This window comes from Lathamus discolor, chromosome 7 (assembly GCF_037157495.1).
Source record: "Lathamus discolor isolate bLatDis1 chromosome 7, bLatDis1.hap1, whole genome shotgun sequence".
Lineage (NCBI taxonomy): Eukaryota > Metazoa > Chordata > Aves > Psittaciformes > Psittacidae > Lathamus > Lathamus discolor.
In genome coordinates, this window is record NC_088890.1 from 19,311,019 (window position 1) to 19,330,239 (window position 19,221).

Below are 19,221 nucleotides of genomic sequence, written 5' to 3' on the forward strand. Positions count from 1 at the left end.
GGAGTTACTGCAAGGAGACTGGAGAGAGCAAGGGGATTAAATTGTACCAGTGTTAGTGAAGATGAAGGAGTATCATGGATGAAGGTGGTAAAGAAGGACCTCGTCCTCCCTTGGGTAGGAAAGCAATCTAAATACGGTTTAAAATTTTATAATCTGATTTGAGGGATTATGGTAATTATTTAATCCAAGTACTCTTTGCTTTTTAGACCCTCTTTTTTGAACTTAACGTCTTTATTATCTTAAAAGCTAGTGCTGTCAAGTATACATGTGTCTTGCCTTATCTTCAGAGAGCTTGTGATTTGCTCATGAATGAGGGCGTTGGGCTGAGTGTTAGGTGAGTTCTGTTCCTTGTTTTCCTAGTACCCTGCTATGCTTTGTCCACTGAGATTGTGCCTTGGCTTTCCTCTCTCCACACGCCTGTGACATTCCATTATGCTGGAAGTGAGCTCTTTCCTAGAGTGTTGTGACAGGAGTCATGAAAGTTATCCCGTCTGCAGACTGTTTTCTGCTTGATGTGGCCCATTTGCCCATGCAGACAGTTCCTCTGTTCAAGTGTGTTAGTGGCACAGAGAAACATTTATGTGCTCTTCTGAGCCTCCTCCCCAGTGAATGGTATGTATCTGCTGAAGTACCAGGTGGGCCTGTTATTCTACTTAGATATCTAAAAACATCTCCTTGCTTGGATGGGACTCACCAGGTGTTGAGAGAGCAAGTGGACCCAGTGTTTGGGGTTTTTGTTCTGCCTCTAGGGTATGGGATGATCTGACTGAGTTTGGGAAGTTTCCTGACTGGTGGAACTTGCCTGGGCTTTGTGATGCTCTGAGGTTGGCTGAACAAAGCTGTGGCACATTGGGCTATTGATGGCTCTGTAGGAGTGTTCACAGTTATTCCTTTAACATAAGGTTTAGCAGGTAAAGAGCTATTAGTTTTTATGCAGGAAGTCAGTGTTGATACAGATTAAGCCCAGAACTAAATCATTAAGCAGGGTAGAGGGAGAGATGATTTTGGTTTGCCTTGTGTTTGTCAAATCAGATTTCATGCCTGTCTCTTTCCAGGATGGAGAGATGGTGTTTCTGCTCCTCTGAAGTTCACTGGGAAGCAGTGCTTTAAAATACTTGTGTGCTACTTATTTTGTGGATGGCTGAGGAATCAAGAGGCAAATGGAGGGAATGGATACCAGGATTCAGGGGATAATACAGTTAGCTGCTAGCCTTCATCTTCTCTCAATGGAAGTTTGTATTTGCTGCCCCTCAAATTAATTGTACATCACATCTCTTCCTGGTTATTTTGTGCTGCTTGGCCAGGTTGCTGGAAACAGAAAGCAAATAAGTTGAGGAAAAGTAACGAAATTTGTGGTTGTGATTTCCTGGGCTCTAAAGTCAGGATTCTCAAAGCTCGATCATGGTTTCCCCAGCAGCTACAAATTGTGATACAGTGGGAATATATTTGAGTAACAGAGCTAACAACATAGTAATGTAAAATGCAGACATGTATAAGAAATGCAATGCATGCTGCTTGTGGAAAACAAAGCTGTTTTTATGTGTATAATTTTGTATGTAAAATTCAGTTGCAGCATTGTTTTAAGTCTTTAATATGTTCTTTCTTAAAACTAAATTATTTGGTTTAAAATGAAAATTTGTGACTACATATGAGGTGGCACAATTCAAAGTTGATGTGTGCTCTGCTGCTGAACCTCTAAGAACTCACATTCATATGGTTTAGTTACACAGCAGAAGGTTTGTAGTTCATTTCGCTGTTCTGAATCTTCTTGAATAGCAGCAGTCAACAGGAGCATAGATTTCTACACTCAGAAGGTAAAAAGTATATATTGGAAAGTAATAAAATGAGAGAATTAATTTTATTTGCCCCCTCAGATGTAAAGCCCAAACCACATCACATCCAGTAGAACCTACTTATAGGGATTGATTAATTTCACCATTTCTTTGGAGACAGTGTTGAGGAGTGTTAAATTGGGTGTATGTGAGAGATCTGTTTGCTTGTCTTAATTTCCAAAGTCCCACTCAATGCTTGTGGTTCTGAAGCAATGTGGACTTGTACAGGGCGTCACGGGTGGCCTTTCTGGCTCCTGTGGTCATAGTTAAGGGGTTTGTGTTTTTCCTGTTGAGGAAATGGACGTGATGCTTTTCTGCAGCACTTCAGGCTGTTGGTAAAAACTTAATACCATAAACTTAGTTGTGTATCTCTGAAAAGATCTGTAGTGAAGGTTATGCAGCTGCTTTCCAAATGTCAGAAGTCTCAGGGCCCACTCTGGGAATGGAATAAACCAGTCTGAGGTTTTAGACCTTGCCTGTGAGAGCAGCTTTGGCTTTGCAGGTACAGGCGTCGCAGTGGATCCAAACCAGGGACCTGCACAGCAGAATCGTCTGTAGCTGGGCCGTTGGATTGGTCCATTCCTGGCTGTTTGATCACCTGTATGGTACTGACATGGCCTCTCTTACAATTCCTTAGGCAACAGAAAAAAACTGTTTTTCCCCCCTTAGGAGACAGAACTCAGATGAAATCAAAAGAAGGATAAAGTTTGGAGGAGAAAAAGAAGCTGCAATTGCTTTCCTGGTCTGCAGTTTGACAGGGCATTAAGATGTCCGTGGACATGAACAGCCAGGGCTCTGACAGCAATGAAGAGGATTATGACCCTAATTGCGAGGAGGAGGAAGAGGATGAGGATCCTGGGGATATTGAGGATTATTATGATGGGGTAGCTAACGACGTGGAGCAGCAGGGAGCAGATGCCTTTGATCCAGAGGAGTATCAGTTCACCTGCCTGACTTACAAGGAGTCGGAGAGCACTCTGAATGAACATATGGCCAGCTTGGCTGCCACGTTAAAGGTGAGGAAAGGTTTCTGACCCTGAAATAAGTCTGTGATTGAAAAGGCAAATGTGGAGTATAGACTTTGAAATAAAAACTGTGACGATGTTGCTGTTATGGGGGGTTGGAGGAACATTATTAAAGGTCCCTGGTTCAAAACTGACTCTGAGGTTTACAGCTGTTGTATTCTGGTTCTGGGGCCTGAAAAATCTTCCTTAATGAATGTTGATTCTTACAGGTTGTGGGTTTTTTTTTACAGAGCTGAGCTTCATAACCAAAATTCCTGAGTTACAACTCTTTGCATTAACACAATGCAAAGAGGATATATAGAAAAGAAACAAACCAAATCATAAATGGTGCAGACTGGTACAGCTGAGTGCAAGGAATCTGACAGATAGGAAGACATGCTGAAACTCTGTAATTCTAACAAAATCACCTTTCTTTGTTGGTTCTGAGAAAATAATCATAGACTTTCAAAGACGGATCAGGTGTCATGCCAGTTATTAACCCTACCATTACAGTGACAGCAATTAAAGTACAATGCATTTGCCGGCTCTTGTAGTGACTAATTCATCACAGAAGAGTCACACTGTGAGTCAGCTCCATGGTATTATGCTCAATAAGAATCTTACAAAGTTTTCTTTCTCTTTGTGCAACCAATTCACTTTACTACAGGTGCTTCAGTCCCAGTGCCTGTCAGACAAAGGCAGAGTTTTCTAAGGTCTAGGTGTAGACACTGGGTTGAAATTACTGATGCATCTACTCTGTAACAGGCCTCCTACTGCTTGCTCTTTGGAGCAACCTTTGAAAACAGGATAGGTGATTGCAGCCTATAAAGACCATGTTGGATAGGGTTTTATTCCTATTTATTTGGTAGGAATAAAACCTAATTTTAAACAATGACAGGGATCTCTTGATCCTTACTTGCACATCATTATCCTATAGAAGCAGTATAACAATAGGACTGTGAAGCCTGTAAACAACAGGCTCTGAAAAGCAGCCATACTTTTTGCTGTGTCTCTGATTTTGCTGTGTGCTTGTTCCCAGCGTTCACCATCTCAGAAAATTAAGTTTTACTCTTTCTTGACTGTCAAACTTGTGTTTTGATTTCTTCAGAATGTGCAGTTTGAGCTCTGAATGCCTGCTGTTCCCTCCAGATTGTTAGAAAAGGGAGGCAAAGGAAAAGAACAAATGAGAATAGCTGGTCCAGCTGCCAGTTGCCCTTGGTTCTTAGCGATTAAGTAAAGATTTAGAACAGCTTTTCTGCTCCTTACTGTTTGCCTTCAAATGGAGCCCTCTTCAAAAAGGTGACCCCTGCCATATTGCTCTCTTGAATTAACAAAAGCAATACTTTTTTTAGTCTTTAAAATTAGGCTTCCAGAGCTAAAATAATTTTTCCAAGAATTCTGAAGACCTCATTGGGCTGCCGAGATAATACCAACCTGCTCGCTTGACTCTCACCCCAAATACGATCCAAGCAGGGAACATTTAGATTCCATTTATATGAAAAATATGCTTACATCAAGTGCTACGTTTTGGTTTGTGCGTGAGAAGGTAAAAATACACTGGGGAGAAACCTGAAAAACTGTGATCTTGTAAGCCACAAAGACCTTAGCTCTTGAAGTGCCGCATTAACTCTCTGTTTGCTATCAGCAGTAGTGCAGGAATTGTTCCTTTCTTGGAAATCTGCTGTGGATCTGCAGCATGTGCTTTTTTGTTTCCTGGCATACTTTCTCACAATACTTCAGTGACCCTGTTTCTTCCTTCCCTTCTCTTTCCCCGAGGAAACTTGTCATTTTGTTAGTTTTCTGAGACAAACTGGAGTGGAAAGAATTTGCATTGAATTAAGAAGCTTACAGAAGAATGAAATTGAATAGAACATGTTAAGCTATTTGTTACCATTATTTTCCATTGATTTAATGGATATGATTAAACAGGGGCAGACTCTTGTAAGAACTGTGTTAACTTCTTCACTCTAACTTGCTTGAGCTCTAAAAACTTCCTTTTGAAGAATACTTTTCATAATGTCTTGGGGATTTTGGATATAGTGGGAATGGTTCTTTTGGAGCACACTAGTCTGTTTTGTTGATTTAATCTCCTTTACCTTGTGATAGCTACTGGTTATGTCTGAGCATTAGCTGGGAATTAAGGCAGAGTTCCTGACAGAGATGAAGGTAAACTGAAGACTCTTCAGGAGGTACAATGTTCAAGGCAATGCATGGTATGGTATCTGAGCAGTTTGCTATCACAAGAAGTTAATAGACTAATACAGTTTCCTAAAGCAAAGAAAAAAAATGAATGCAAGAAATAGAGTCAATGCCATGTTTGAATGTTCTGACACTCTATATTGTCATTAGGTGAGTCACTTTCCAAAGGTTGAATTGGGGGTATTAAGCATGCTTTTTCTCTGTGACACATCGTCTATACACTTTTAAGACCAGTAATGGATATTTGGAGCTTTATGTCTTCATACTTGCAGTCTGCAGTGTTACTAGCTAATAATAATCTAAATAAATAGTATTTCAGTTGCTGTGCTTATTAACCCTCAACATTTGGTTTTTAACCTCTTCAGCTGTTTCAGGCTGATTATTGAATTCCTATGTTCTTAAAAGTGTGGAGGTGAAGAGTGATCCTCCTTGGAAACCCTCCTGGCTAACTTAATTCCACATGAGTTACAGCTGACTTTGTTCTCACTCCTACTGAAGCTAAACAGATGAGTGAGCAAACCTTGTATTGGCTGGTGAACCTCAGGTCAGGTGTGAGGGCTCTGCATATGTTAAAAGTGTGAATGCAGTGCTTGCTTTTTATTTGTGCCAGGGAGACAAAAATCAGTGAAAAGCTGAAATCTGATAAAAGCATGAAACCCAGTATGTAGTTGGATGTTCTTGCATCTTTTACTATCATAGGAAACTTTTACCTTGATTTTTTTTCCGACTGTCTTTTTTTTTTTATCTGGTAGGGAATTAGAGCATAGAAAAGCCAGTACAAACAGTGCAGTGGTAGAAGGAATCAGCTGTGCTGTGTGGCAGGTTTGCAACTATAGTAGTGGTTATCCCAGAACGATGCAGAAGCAAGAGGGACTTTGCAAATAGTACTCTGAAAGTTTCTCCTTATTTTGGTTTTAGTAAGAACTAAAGTCCTTGCTTTCCAAGAAAAGAGGAGGAAATATTTGCTTCTGGGTTAGTGCTGTTAATTTGGAGGCCTGTTTGTGCAGGGTTCAGTTAATACCCTGACTAAAATTAGGACAGGCTATCTCTGCTGCAATGTGCCAGAAGAAAATCTCAAACTGATATCCAAAACTGTGATTCTGTGACCAAAAGGCCTGTGAATTGAAGCAGATCACTTTTCATTCCTCAAAAGGTCACTTGACCAGCAGTCAGCACTTGTTAAGGGCAATGCTCTTGAAAGCAGAATGGCACGTATTGCCTGCAGACCAGAAAAGGAATCACAACAGTTCTTTTTCAAAAGTAGACCTAATTATAACTTCCATTATCTTTCAAAAATAGTGAATTGAAATAGCATAGCAATAAGTTTGTTTTCAAGATAACTGTTAGTGATCATTGAGTGGTCGTGGATCCTGGTGTGGCAGTATCAGTCCATGCATACAAACAGTATGATGGGCAACAGTTGTGCAAACAAAGTTGACCCTGTCACTGGCAAGCGATTAAGTGTGTGATGATGTCATATTGTTTTTGTTTGTGAATGACACTTCCTGGCTCTGCTGGGAGTCTCGATGCAAGTCTGGAATATCTGTGCTGTTCCACATGACTGGCAGTAGTTGCTCTGTCTCAGTGGTGACATGGATCTTTCTAGGTTTTAGCAATAGTTTTTTAAAACTCGTGATATAAACCACTAGATAAAACAATTACAGTCAAGTAAGGATTTATTCATAGACTGCAGATCTTTTTAGAAGCTGGTTGTCAGTCATGAAGCTAAGATATTTCTGCATGTACAAGGGAACAAGGAAAAGATAGTTGTGTATTACAGGCAAGTGATACTGATGTAGTTGTTCCATGAAAACCAAAGGAACTGTAAAGTTGAAGAACTTGGAATTTTCACTTTGCTAAAGCAGGTAATGTGCAGATATTTACCAGACAGCAAAAAGTTTACTTCCTCTCCTTCTTGAAATAACAGCTTGTGTTGTGAGGTATTTTTTTTTCCCCTGTTCCTTGAAGAATAAAACTTGGTAGATGCAAAAAATATTTGATGACATGACATAGTTCTGAATCTGTTAATCCATGTTATCACTATGGATTTTTCAGAGATAAAACAGTTTTTCATATGTTCTTGCTCACCTCATTGATGTCGCATCTTTTAATGCAATCAGATTAGTTTTTGCACAGAAAAACACGTCCCCCTGAAACTTCCCCACACTCAAATTGCGCTGACACAGAACAGTGAGTTTTAGAGCTGCCTGGTGAACGCTGGCAGCGGTCCTTTTCAAATACCGTGTTTAGCAGATCCAGAGTCATCTGCATGGAGATTGGCAACCTCTGTGAGCAGCCCTGCCCACAGGAGCTGGCACTTGCAGGATGCCTGTTCAGTGCGATCCCAAAAAGTCCGTAAAGATCCAGTTATCAAAACACCAGCATGTGCCTCCCTGCATTGCTGTGCAGACCATGACCAAGCATGTGGTGTGGGATGCTTATCTGAACAAACCTGCTGTGTGGCATGCTTGTCATTTTTTTGGTGCCATAATGGCTTCATTAAACTTACATGCAACATAAAATGGAAGTCATAAAAGATGAGCCATACCCAACTTCCTCAAGTACAGGAGACATATGGAAGCCCCTTGAAATATTAACACGCATATATATAAGAACAGGGTTTGAAAAATTTATGTTCAAAGTTAATGTCCATAAGAACCAACATTGGTAAATGTAAGTATATATTAGTAAACAGTAAATATTTAAACATCATTTACAATAAACGGTAGGGCCTGACAGGCAAATTTGACTTCTCCACAAACCCCTGTGGTGCTGTTTGGCAATGATAACATGCTATTTCCAAATACCTGTAAACCCTAGATTAGTCAGGTTTATATCTGTACCACGTTCTGTGTTTTAATATCAAGCCAACGTTATGTGGGGCATCCAGGCTGAAGCTGAAATCCTTTGGAGCACGTGCATTTGAGCCATACCTTTGTTCTTTACTCACTTTTTGTTCCTCAGCAGGAAGAACCTGGAAGTTCTGCTGTATAAAAACTGTGTTGTTGCCTATCAGATTCAGAATGCCTTTACTCCAGTAGTATGTTAAACATCAAGAGAGCATGAGTATGTCCATAACTGTCATTAGTGTGTGCTTTATTTTGACTCCTAAAGGTCTTTAGGAAAAGGTGTAGTAGTTTTTCATAGACTTCTGGCCAGGAAGAGGAAGATAACAGCTGACTGGAGACCCCTGACCTTGTGACAATTTCATGAAGCCCATGCTCCATCCCTGGCAGTGTTCAAGGCCAGGTTGAACAGAGCCTGGTGTGACATGGTTTAGTGTGAGGTGTCCCTGCCCCATGGCAGGGGGGATGGAACTAGATGATCTTAAGGTCCTTTCCAACCCTAACTATTCTATGATTCTAAGTCATTTGAGGAGAGAAATCGGTTTTGTTCCTTATTGCTGAAATTTCTCGACTTGATTGGGAAAATGAGCCACGAATGTGGAGGGTGATTATAGCCCACACATTTCTTTGTGATTCATGCCTTAAGTGTATCTTGCAGTCAGTGTGACTGCAGGGAGCAGAGCTGAAGTCTGTTCACAGCTGTTGATGAGTATGATATTGGTGGGAGGTAGAGGCAAGACACAAGTCATTAAATATGCCAAAACAATCTTTCAGTAACTGTTTCATGTTGCAAGCTTACAGCTGGACAACAGGATCACAGGAGTGCCATGAAGCAGCTAAAGCACATTGCCAAACCAGGGTGTTGTGCCTGTTAAGAATGGTGCAGCGGGAGGGAGCTAGGCTGTGTGCTATGAAATACTCGCTTACACGGTTGTTCCTCCTCCCCTTCTTTTTATAACAGAAGAAAAACACCCTGGAAGCTGGAATTGTCAAGGAAAGGACTGTGTTGTTTGGCAATACTCACTGCACACTTAGCTAAACCCTGTGCCCTGCTGCGTGCATGCGCCAGTGCTTTCCAGTTTGAGTTACCAGCCCTGTGTCCTGAGTGACTGGGAGTCACAGTTGTGTGGACTCAGGTTATTACCTGTCCTTTGCTTCCTCCTTGTGTATCCTCAGAATCCTCCTTCCTGTCAACCAGAGGGAATTGTCCACTTCTGAGTTTTGCTGGGAAAACACCTAGGCAGGGGCTGAGCTGAGTGCCATGGGGTGTGTTGGCAGCACATAGGGAGCACAGTGTAACGTGCATGGGGCACTGATGCTCGCAAACACTACATTAGGTTGGAAAGAATAGCTGCAGTGAGTACAGCTGGGAAGTCTCATGTCAATCTTTTATCTGTGTGCTGTCTTACAGCTTTCTTGCTGCATTTCTTTTGCTCTGAATCTTTCAAAGAAGGAATCTCATAGCTATTTTGTAATGCCTCTGGCATAGCGTCTTGCTCAAGTCTTATTTTTTGTAATTTATTTCTGAATCTCCCCAGGATGGCCTAACAGCTTGAGAAATACATATGCTGAGATTTCCTAGCTGAGTCCTACTGATCCTGTTTGTTGGCAGCTGCAGCTGAAATTGTTGCTATCCTGTGTAGGAGAGTGGATGGATTAAAGCAATATGTAAGTGTGGAGAAGGAGTTAGAATTTAACCCAAGATCCCCTTTCTTGAGTATGTGGCCAACTAGGTTATGCACTGGTGATTTCACAAATCATGTGTATAACACCAGCAGTATTTGTCATTCCCGGTCTGCACTCTGCCTCCCTAATATGCTTCTAATCTTGTGAACTGACACCAGATCTCTGCATGCCAGAGGGTGAGTGACGGGGTACAGATTAAAACCCTGTTGTGAAGCACAGCTCATGTACTGCTGCTTGTCAAACCTTTTCCATGGTATTGAGACTACAAATTCCAAAATGTATTTCTTTCCCTGTAGTCTGTAATCAGGAGGGGGCCTGAAATGTCAGACAAATTGTAAGCAATACTGTGAGTGGAAAGGTGGAAGGCTGTTTCTGACAATTTTCAGCCTGATTGAACCCAAAATAAAAGAACAGGTTTTGTTGTGACTTTGTCTTTTTATCCTTGATAAGTGAAATTAATTTGAATTCAATTTTATAAACAGCCTTCTAATGCTCAGAAACCTGTAACAGTTAACAGAGGACTTTGCAAGATGTTGAACACTGATGTGACATTAATCACAGCTCAAGACCTTGAAACCTCAAGAGTTTTTTTTCTACCAGGATTGCATATTGGAAGTCTGTTTGAAAGAGAGGTAGATCAGAGCAAAGGAGAAAATGTGGTCCAAAAAAAAGCTTTTTGTTGCCCTTTTATTTCTTCTTAATTCCTAATGTTTCTGCAGTTTTCTGAGAAAACCTCCAGTAAAAACAGGGCAGTCAGAAACCTTCTTCCAGTGGGGTGTGGAGAGAGTCAGAGCTCCTTTCCACAAGAGAAATGTGTATAAACCAGTGTTTTTTCTGTCTGTGGGTCACCTTCCTTACCTCAGTAGCCTTAATAAAGCATGTCTGAAGGGGTTTTTTTCTTCAGCAAAATTATTCAGTACAAATTATGGTTTCTCTCTAAGTTGTTCTCTGTCACCATCTCAGTTCAGTCTCTCTTTTGCCCATAGTTGCTCACCACTAGCAACAATTTCAGAGGCTCTTGCTGTCTGTTTTTACTGTTGAAAAGGTTGAAGAGTGGGTTTTTAGAAGTTTCGATGTAACACACAAACTGATACCTTCCCAAGTTCATCCTTTCCTTGTAGAACTAACAAAAACCATTCATGGATTAAAAGAAATGCTTCTCAAGATTAATCCTATTTGCTTAAATCTCTTTGGATAAAAACCTTTGATTAGAGGAAGGACAAGAAATAGAAGCTGCATTTCTTCATGCCAGGTTTGTGTTCATCTTAGCAACCCTGATCCAACAGGAATTGTCAGCTTGATGCAAAGCCATGGGATGTCAGCCCCAACCAGATCATAATATCTCCAACTCATTCTGAATTGAATCTCTTTGAGAATCATGTGATGATTCTTGTTTTGAATTCCTGATACCATATCTCTGTGAAAGTGAGGATTGAAACACACCTCCAAAAAATAGGCCATCCCTTGGAGAGAAGTGAAATGAGCTCATGAAATATGCATGCAACATACATATGCATGAAAGGGTTCTGTAGAATATAAGCTCTACAAAAGACAGTGGTTTTTGAGCTCTTAGGAGATGTTTCTGTCTGAATTAGCAACTGTCAGAGTGGCATGGTTGGAAAGATGTTCTGCTGTAGAGCCACGAAGCTTCAGCTCTTCAAACAGTTTGGCTTATCTAAGGATGCAAGTTGAGGCACAATTGTCTTAGAGCTCTCTAAACACAAGGTACCTGCAGAGCTTCTTTGATACTTTGTTCTTGGTTTGATATTTTTGTTCTTTTGATACAGCCTTGTCCTAAAGAGTGCCAGACTCTCACTTCAGAGTGTGAGAATTTTGCTTATCTTGCAGAGTAAAGAACCCAGGCGATAAATGGTGATAGAAATAATAAGAAAAAACAAATACTGTGCTCTCTTGCAGAGAGTGAATAGATGTGTATTTAATGCAGTGACATTTCTGCCTTGTTCTACTTTCAGAAGCTAATTTTATCCAGCACTTTGTAAATTTTTCAAGATTCTTTACAACTCTTGTAGAGTATTTCCCTTATGCAGCTTCCCCCGGCCCCCATCCTGTGTGCGTATGCACTGCACCCCTTTTCAAGTGCAGTGATAAACATTAGCATTTGCTCCCCGTTTCTGGCAATCAGCAGCCTCCTGTCACAGGTAAGTCAGAGTTAAGCTGACAGAGGTTTGGAAGAGGCTTCTGTGGTGATCAGATTCCTGTTTTAAGGTACAATTGGAAATGGCATGCTGGATAAGATACTCTTTTTCTCAGCTTTGCTACCCCATTATGAAGAAAGAAGCCTGATCTTCAAGCTTCTTTCAGCTTCAAATTTTCCAGGTTCAGATTTAGACTGAGCTGATCTTTGATGTTAAACTTTTAAGCTGGTGGTAAGAAAATGGGGAAATGGAAAGGAGGGAAAGAAAGAAATCTTGTAGCATGTCTACTGCTTTCAGCTTTCATCTTCTAAACTTTAATAATCACAGCAAGAAGAGTTCTGGAGAAGTCAAGTTGTATGGAAGTACTGGCACAATTCATCACTTGCAGACAAAAACTAACATAGTCATGCAACATCTAGAATATGCTATTCCCTTCTGTGTCTTCTGTTTTACTGAAATGACCTGCTGCCAGCAAGACACCAAGTAGGCTATCTCTTCATCTTTTTTGGGTCTTAGTATTCTGAAACAAGAATAGGAGAGTTTAAACAAAGCTGACCATTATCAAAAACTTTTTTAATTTATTCAAAGTCCAGGTTGGATGGGGCTGGAGCAACCTACTGGAAGGTCGCCATGCCCATGGTAGGGGGTTGGAACTTTAAGGTCCCATCCAATCCAAACTATTCTATGATGCTATGATTTGTTTTGTGTCCGAGAGAAAGCATTATTGTTCCTGGATAAGCTGAGGTTCTTGGGGCACCCAGTGACTGGTAGGAGACTGAATCGTAGCTCTTTCTGACGTGTTTTATAAGTTTGAGGTCTCTTATTGTGTGAAACTTTTGACTGTCCAGGAAATGCTGTATTGGACAGTGTGCCTAGACAGCAACCAAGACTTGTATTTCTTAAGCTGAGAGGCTGCAGTGGGTGCTTATGGAGGGGTCATTGATGTCTTCTAACTGAATAGTTCAGCCAGTAGTATCTGCTTGTGCACTGCTTCTCCAGTACTGTAAGGTAATAAATTATGTACGCGTGGACCCAACTTATGATCACAGTGGTATTTTTCTGCACACAGCATGTTTTGGCTCCTGCTTACATAGAAATACTTCAATTATTCTGGGGTGGTGTTGTGGAAGAACTGGCTGACTTGGTACAATCATTCACTCGTTGTGAATATACAGTCATTGAAGAGAATGGAGAGTGCTGCTAGTCAATAGGAGCAGGCTTTTGTTGAATCATTTTTCTTTTCATGCTTGTTTTCTCGAATCTCTCCAGTAGTGTTGTCCCCTGATGGGTATATTCACATTCGCCTTCTGCATTCCAAGCCTTGCTGGTGGTGAGCAGGACGTAGATTGTAATGGGGTGAGACCACACAGCAGGCAAGCTCCCAGCCTCATCAGTTACCTGTTCCTTTCCCATTCCTTTTTCTTCCAGTTTGCATGTTATCTATCTTTATCATGTAAGAACTAGTCCTGCCATGCCAAGCAGACTCGGGGTACGTTGCTGACTCTGGGACTTTTCTGTACAAGATGACATGTACTCCAACCAGGTAGTATCAAAAACTTTTGTGCTTCAGGGCTTTTATGAAATGAGATGAACTCAGCTTTGTGAATTGAAAATGTTTTATTCTTGGCTGCTTTTATTATAAAAGTAATAAAATTAGCACTACCTGCAGCTGATCCTGACAGTGTTTGCAGTTGGAGCAAAATAATAAAGCTTCTGCGACCATTTCTATTCTTCTAGATCTGTTAATATGGCATCTTTCTGGAGCACTGATTCCACATGTTGCCTGACAAATAGTTTGACTTAAAAAGCATTTGATTCCGTTAGGATAGTTTGTTAGTTCCCAGAAATGCATATGCTGGTATTTATATGTCTCTTTCTATACATCTTCATTCTTGAATGTACTTGGTTCCTTGTCTGAGAACAAGTAACTTCATGGAGTCGTGATACTGCAGTGTATGCTACATCTCAGGCTCTGAAAACCCAACTGAAAAATACTCATTTTCATGTATTACATATATTTCAGTCATGTGGTTTGTCAGGATGGTAGTTCTTCCTTACTGCTACTGAGGGGTAATTTCATTGCTGTTAGAGAGTGATTCATTAGTGTGTGGTTTGCATTTGCAGGAAGCCAGTCTTGTAGAGACCACATTCTTCATGCTTGTTTGTTTTACAAACTCGAAATGCAGATGTCTTCCTTGTACAAGCAAGTCAAAGGTGTCTGTCTGGGTCTGCCAGGCTGGGGGCTTAAGATAACAAACCTGTCCAAGGCTGGTTGTTGCACTTCATGTGGAATAACTGGAGCAGACTGTATGTGCTGTCAGCAGCAGCCCTGCTTGGCACGCTCCAGCTCATCCCCAGCTTTTGTGCCCGGAGGGAGGGCAGCCTTTGTTTTCTGAGGGACACGTCACCGGTGAAGTTGAGGAAGGTGACACACCAGAGCTGATGTTTCAGTTCTAGGAAAGGGATTATCTAAGCATTGAAAATTACTCTTTTATTACTGGGATGTCTTAGTGGCCAGCAAAGCGGGCAAATCACAAAGCAGAGGTGGATGAGAGACAGTTAAAACTCCATCTGTGCTGTGTGTTGGTGCTACACTGGTTTAGCTCACTGAATCCACCATCCAATGCTGAGAAATGCCAGTGTAGGACCAGGGCAGTATCATATGGCAGGAATAGGTCAGTTGTGTTGTGAAACTGCACCTCCTCAGTGGGGTAGATTTAGAAGAGTAATGAATATGCTACTCCCAGGTATGCGGAGTTGTCTGTTTTGAAGGAGTGACCATTGCTTATTTTTCCTTCCAGGGTTATGGTGTGATTCCTCTGTATCTGTATTACCGGTACATCGGATCCTGTAGTTAATTTTTGGCAGGATTCAAGAAGGCTTATGGCTTTTCAGCTGATGATTTGGACTGACAGCTTCTTTGGGGAGGGAGGAGAGGGGAAGGAGCTCTTCCTTCAGTTAGGATGGAAGGAGTTGTGTTTTCTATATGTATGGTAGAGAGGTGCTGTGGTGATAGCTTGTCTTGGAGTGTAAGAGGTAGAGGCCTTTAACATCAGAGATTGTTTGAATGCAGAATGTGCAGACCACTGGGCTTGCACCCATGCTTCCTAGCACAGAAAGGAGTAAGGAGACAGGGGTCATGAGCCTGCCTTCCAGGAATTCCAGTGGAAGAGGTGTCTCGAATCCTTTGTTTGAACTCCAGGGCATGAAGAGGTTGAGAGGCAAGTTGAACCTCCAGCAGCTCAGCAGATGCCTGTGGTCTTGGTGGGTACCAGCCTTTTTGTGCTAGCAAACCAGTCTGTTACCTTCTGAAGTAAACTAATGCATAGATGCAAAGGAAAATTTGTTTGCTTGTACCCTTGTAACATGACTTTAAATATGTTGCAGTATTCTAGAGAATGCTGGGGGTAGCGTGGACTGTGCCAGTGTTTGCAAGGAGTCCATATAAATGCAAACAACTCTGCATGGAAATAGCCCCTGTCACTGTAGCTTTCTAGCTTCCTATTCAAGTCCAGCGTAAAACTTTCTCTTCTACAGTGAAGGTTTGGGAAAATGTTTTGGTTTTTTCCCTGCCCTTTGCTGTCACAGCATACCTGTGTTTGCAGCATGTTACTGCTCCTCTCGCTCAGTAAGTGGTATCCATCTGCCCTGTGGTTCCTACTTTACACACTCAGTGAGGATCCTGATCCCAGCCTGGTCTGTGCCTCTCAAGTGGTGGCCACAGCCAGGACTGGATGTGGGGCTTCTATGAGTAGTTAAGCTACTCCAGTGAGTTCTTGATTCCTTCCTCTCTGTGTTGTTGTGACACAGTATGTGAGTACATCCTGTGTACTCACACTGGGTACATCCATGTACATACATTGGGTACATCCATGCTTCGTTCCAACATGTGTATTGCAGGTGCACTGGCTGTGAACTTTATATCTATTAGTTCAATGGGAATTGAGTATTGCTGGGGGTATTGTGCTGAGTTTATACAACTTGCCAGTTTTATAAAATCATAGACCTAAGCAGAGGTGTGGCCTCAAAACATGCCTAACTTGACTTTATCCTTTTCTACCTAGGTATCACATGCCGTTGCAAAGCTAGTATTAGTTAGTTTCCACTGGCAAATCTCAGAGATTTTGGAAAGGTAAGTGTAAATAGTCTTATTTATTCTGTGCTTAATGCTTTTGCTCCTTGCTTTGCAGGAATGCTCAGGGTGGTCCATAGGTGTCATTTTGACATGGGTCTTTGAACCTGAATCATGCCACACAGTCCGCTTCAGGGAGCAGAGGCTGTGTTGTTGAGGCTGCATTGCCTATAAGAAGTCTGTAAATAGGAGAGGGTAGTGGCAGCAAATATTTTGCAGTTTGAGGACTTGGTATCATGTTGGGAATGCTGTGGATACATTAAGCTTAAACTTTGAGGTAACAGATTGAGAGTGGTGCATCTGTATTTCCCTGCTTTAACAAATATAAAGATAACATATGTTCTGTTTTGAACATATGAGCCATAAATCATAAAGCAGCACTGAACCTACGCTGATGTATCCTTTACTAGTACATTCACATTGACGTTTTTGCTCCTTCTGAACATATGCTTTTCTCTCCAAGCTGACTGGCATTTGGAGAGCAGACGAAGATGGTGTGAGAGAACTGAGAAGTGCAGCCCCTTTGTGGCTTGGTCAGTGTCACTGTAACAAAGTCCTCCAACTGATTTCAGAAGGAGGGTTCGAGCTCTGCCCAAGCATACATGGGAAGTATGTCAGGAGGCAGTGCTGTCTGGCAGCCCCTCCAGCAAATACTGGCTCAGAACTGAACATTGTCTGAAAATAGAGACCACATCAGGCTGAGTCATGCTGCCATGCCATTTTTGGCCCTGTAGCCAACAACTTCATCCAGAGAACATATGGGAGATGCATCTCGTATATGGATATTGTTGCAGCATCTTTGGTAATGGGCTCATTGGTTACTGTGCATCCTGTGAAGGCTGTTTTCTGGGGAATGTGGAGGGTGAGATTCCTGCATAGCAGCTCAGGGTGTTTCTGCAGATTAACTAATGAAATTTAAACAAGGAAGTTTGGGAAAGGGTTTACTTTATGACTTTGTAAGTTGTTTTCCAGTTGATCTGGTCATCAGACTTTTGTCTTGGTACAAAGTGACATTATCAAATAAAAGCTCCTTAGCACAACTGAAACTTGCTAGTGGGGAGGATTTACAGCACTGTTACAACAGTGATGCTGCTATTTCTGCGTTCATTGAGATATAAACATTCCTCTGCGATGGAAATCACAAAGAGCAAAGCATGTTTAATTCTGAGGCTGCTGATAGACAGCTTCCTGTGCCTAAAGGGTGATAATCTGTCACAGAGTAAATACTTAACTGGATAATAGACTGAAGTCGAAGTAAGACCTAACCAAGATAGCTTGATTTTACAAAGGAGCTGGAGGCAGACAGGAGCCTCGCTGGAGTGTATTGTTGTGGGCAGTGGCTTAGGACTCCTCCAGGAGTGTGGATACAAAATCTGAGCTTCAAAAATAATATTTCAGGGGGAGGAAGAGAATTGTAGGAAAATGTTCATCAAGGAGTAGGAGAGAAATGTTAATCCATTACTGCAAGAAGTATTGTTCCTGATTCTGATCTTGAAGAAAATCTCAAAGTTGTGTTGATGAGAGTTCAGGTCACTGTGAAGGATCCTTACACAGGACACGTTTCCCCTTTCCGTATGCAAACCTACCCTACCATTTGCTCGGAGCCTATTATTTATTCAGGTGAGAAAGATCAATTTAACAAAGCAAAATGTATTCAGAGATTGATTTGGTCGTTCTTCTATTGCCTTTTCAGACACAAGTCTAATGCTGCCCAATTGCTAGTAGAAGCAAGAGTTCAGCCCACCTCATCCAAACATGTAAGTATGCTAACTATTTTGGTCTGTTACCTTGGCAGACACCTCTGACCCACCTCACTGGAGGATTGCATTACTAATGGCATAATCTGGCCCATGTTAACCCTTCACAAACTAAGGTCCAACACCTTAACTCAATGCTGGGTTTACTTTTTAAATGAGAACACATTCAAGAGGTGTCTGACATTTAATGAGCGGTGTTCAAAAATTACTTGCCTCAAGAAAATTAAGATCAGCTTTTTGGCGTGAGTGTTGGTACACGATGGAAGGAGCAGAGTGCATGGGCTTGGCTGCCTGTTCTAGTTATGCTGTCTTTGTAAAAGTCACTAAAGGGAAGCTCTGGCTGCACAGGATGAACAGAGCTTGTCTGTGACTGGAACAGAGACTTTTTAATAATTATTATTATTTTCCATATTATTACGACTTTTTGCTCAGGAATCCTTAAGCCAAATCTCCCAGTGCTGTTGCTGCTGAGCCAGTCAGTGGTGCTGTTTGAACCAACAGCTTGTGTTTTGCAGCCAGGGCTATACAAGTCTTTAGATATTCTTTTTTTTCCCCCTCTTTAAACATGCAACACAAAGTTTCTATTTACAGGTTTAATTCACAGTGAGTGTCTTGGTACAATCCACAGTTACCCCAAAGGAAACACGTTGCCATGTGACAGATTTTGAGTGGTAAAATATTACATCTGAGAAACACTCCTTGGGTTGGGGGAGAGGGGAGATTTTGGATCTGGCATGGATTTGGATCCTGATTTGGCATCTAAAAGAGCTGACAGGAGTAAGCTTCATGGACTCAAAGTATCTGCCTAGAGTCCAGAAAAAGTCTTTGCTATTTGACATACCTGCAAATTAGTCCATGTATTTTGAGATATGTCTGAATCTTGTATCAGCTGTCACTTAAATACTCTCCACTGCAGTGATGATTTCACTTTGGGAAGAGATTACAGTTAAAAGGTCTTGACAAACTTGATTTGGTAGGTAATTCATTCCAGTGTTTTTGTATGTGCTGGAGCAAGTTGCTCTGTGCTTCAGCTCCTAATACAGGATGATGATAGTTTGGGGGCAGATGCTCCTATTGAGTGTCTGTAGGGCGACTGTATGGAGAAGCTATGTTGGTGAGCTGAGAGGCTCAGTTTGGGAAGGTCTGAGGCAGTGCCTGTGCTATTCAAGAAGAGCAGTTGATGCAGGCAATCAGCACAGTTGCAGACTCAGTCTTGTTCTGGTCCATAGGTGAGGCCACTGAGAACAGAGTCACATTATTTCCTTTTTCGTGTGGTCTTACTCTCCAACAGTGTGTGGCTGTGGATCATGCAGCTGCTTCTTTGCAGCTCTGGCATGGAAACTGATGGCTGCTGTCTCACAAGCTCACACAAGCTTGTGAGAGTAGCAAAGGTTTAAGTACATGAGAAATGATTGTATGACTTCTCTTGGAAAGGCGAAACAGGAACATAAACTCCTGCTAACAAACAGCTTTGTAAAGACTTTCTTTGGATGATGCTGTGCTAGACCCAGTTCTTCAGGTCCCAAGGGTGAGCTGAGAGGTGTTGAAGGCTAGATCTGTTGTCAAGGGACTAGCTCGGTCCTACCCAAGGGGAGATCCAGGCTGATTC

The 19,221-nt window shown here is 41.7% G+C and overlaps 1 protein-coding gene across 2 annotated transcripts in view; it reads left to right on the forward strand.

Moving 5' to 3' along the window:
- The window catches only part of ARIH2 (ariadne RBR E3 ubiquitin protein ligase 2), a 31,662-nt gene that overhangs the window by 1,526 nt on the left and 10,915 nt on the right, over positions 1 to 19,221 (forward strand). Inside the window, exons 2-4 of one of the 2 annotated variants that reach the window (XM_065687866.1) lie at positions 2,502 to 2,848; positions 15,788 to 15,855; positions 17,549 to 17,612. In XM_065687866.1, the coding sequence (XP_065543938.1) occupies positions 2,600 to 2,848; positions 15,788 to 15,855; positions 17,549 to 17,612 (381 nt within the window). In that variant the 5' untranslated portion in view covers positions 2,502 to 2,599. The remainder of the gene's footprint in view (positions 1 to 2,501; positions 2,849 to 15,787; positions 15,856 to 17,548; positions 17,613 to 19,221) is intronic. The other variant, XM_065687864.1, reaches the window with a different exon arrangement.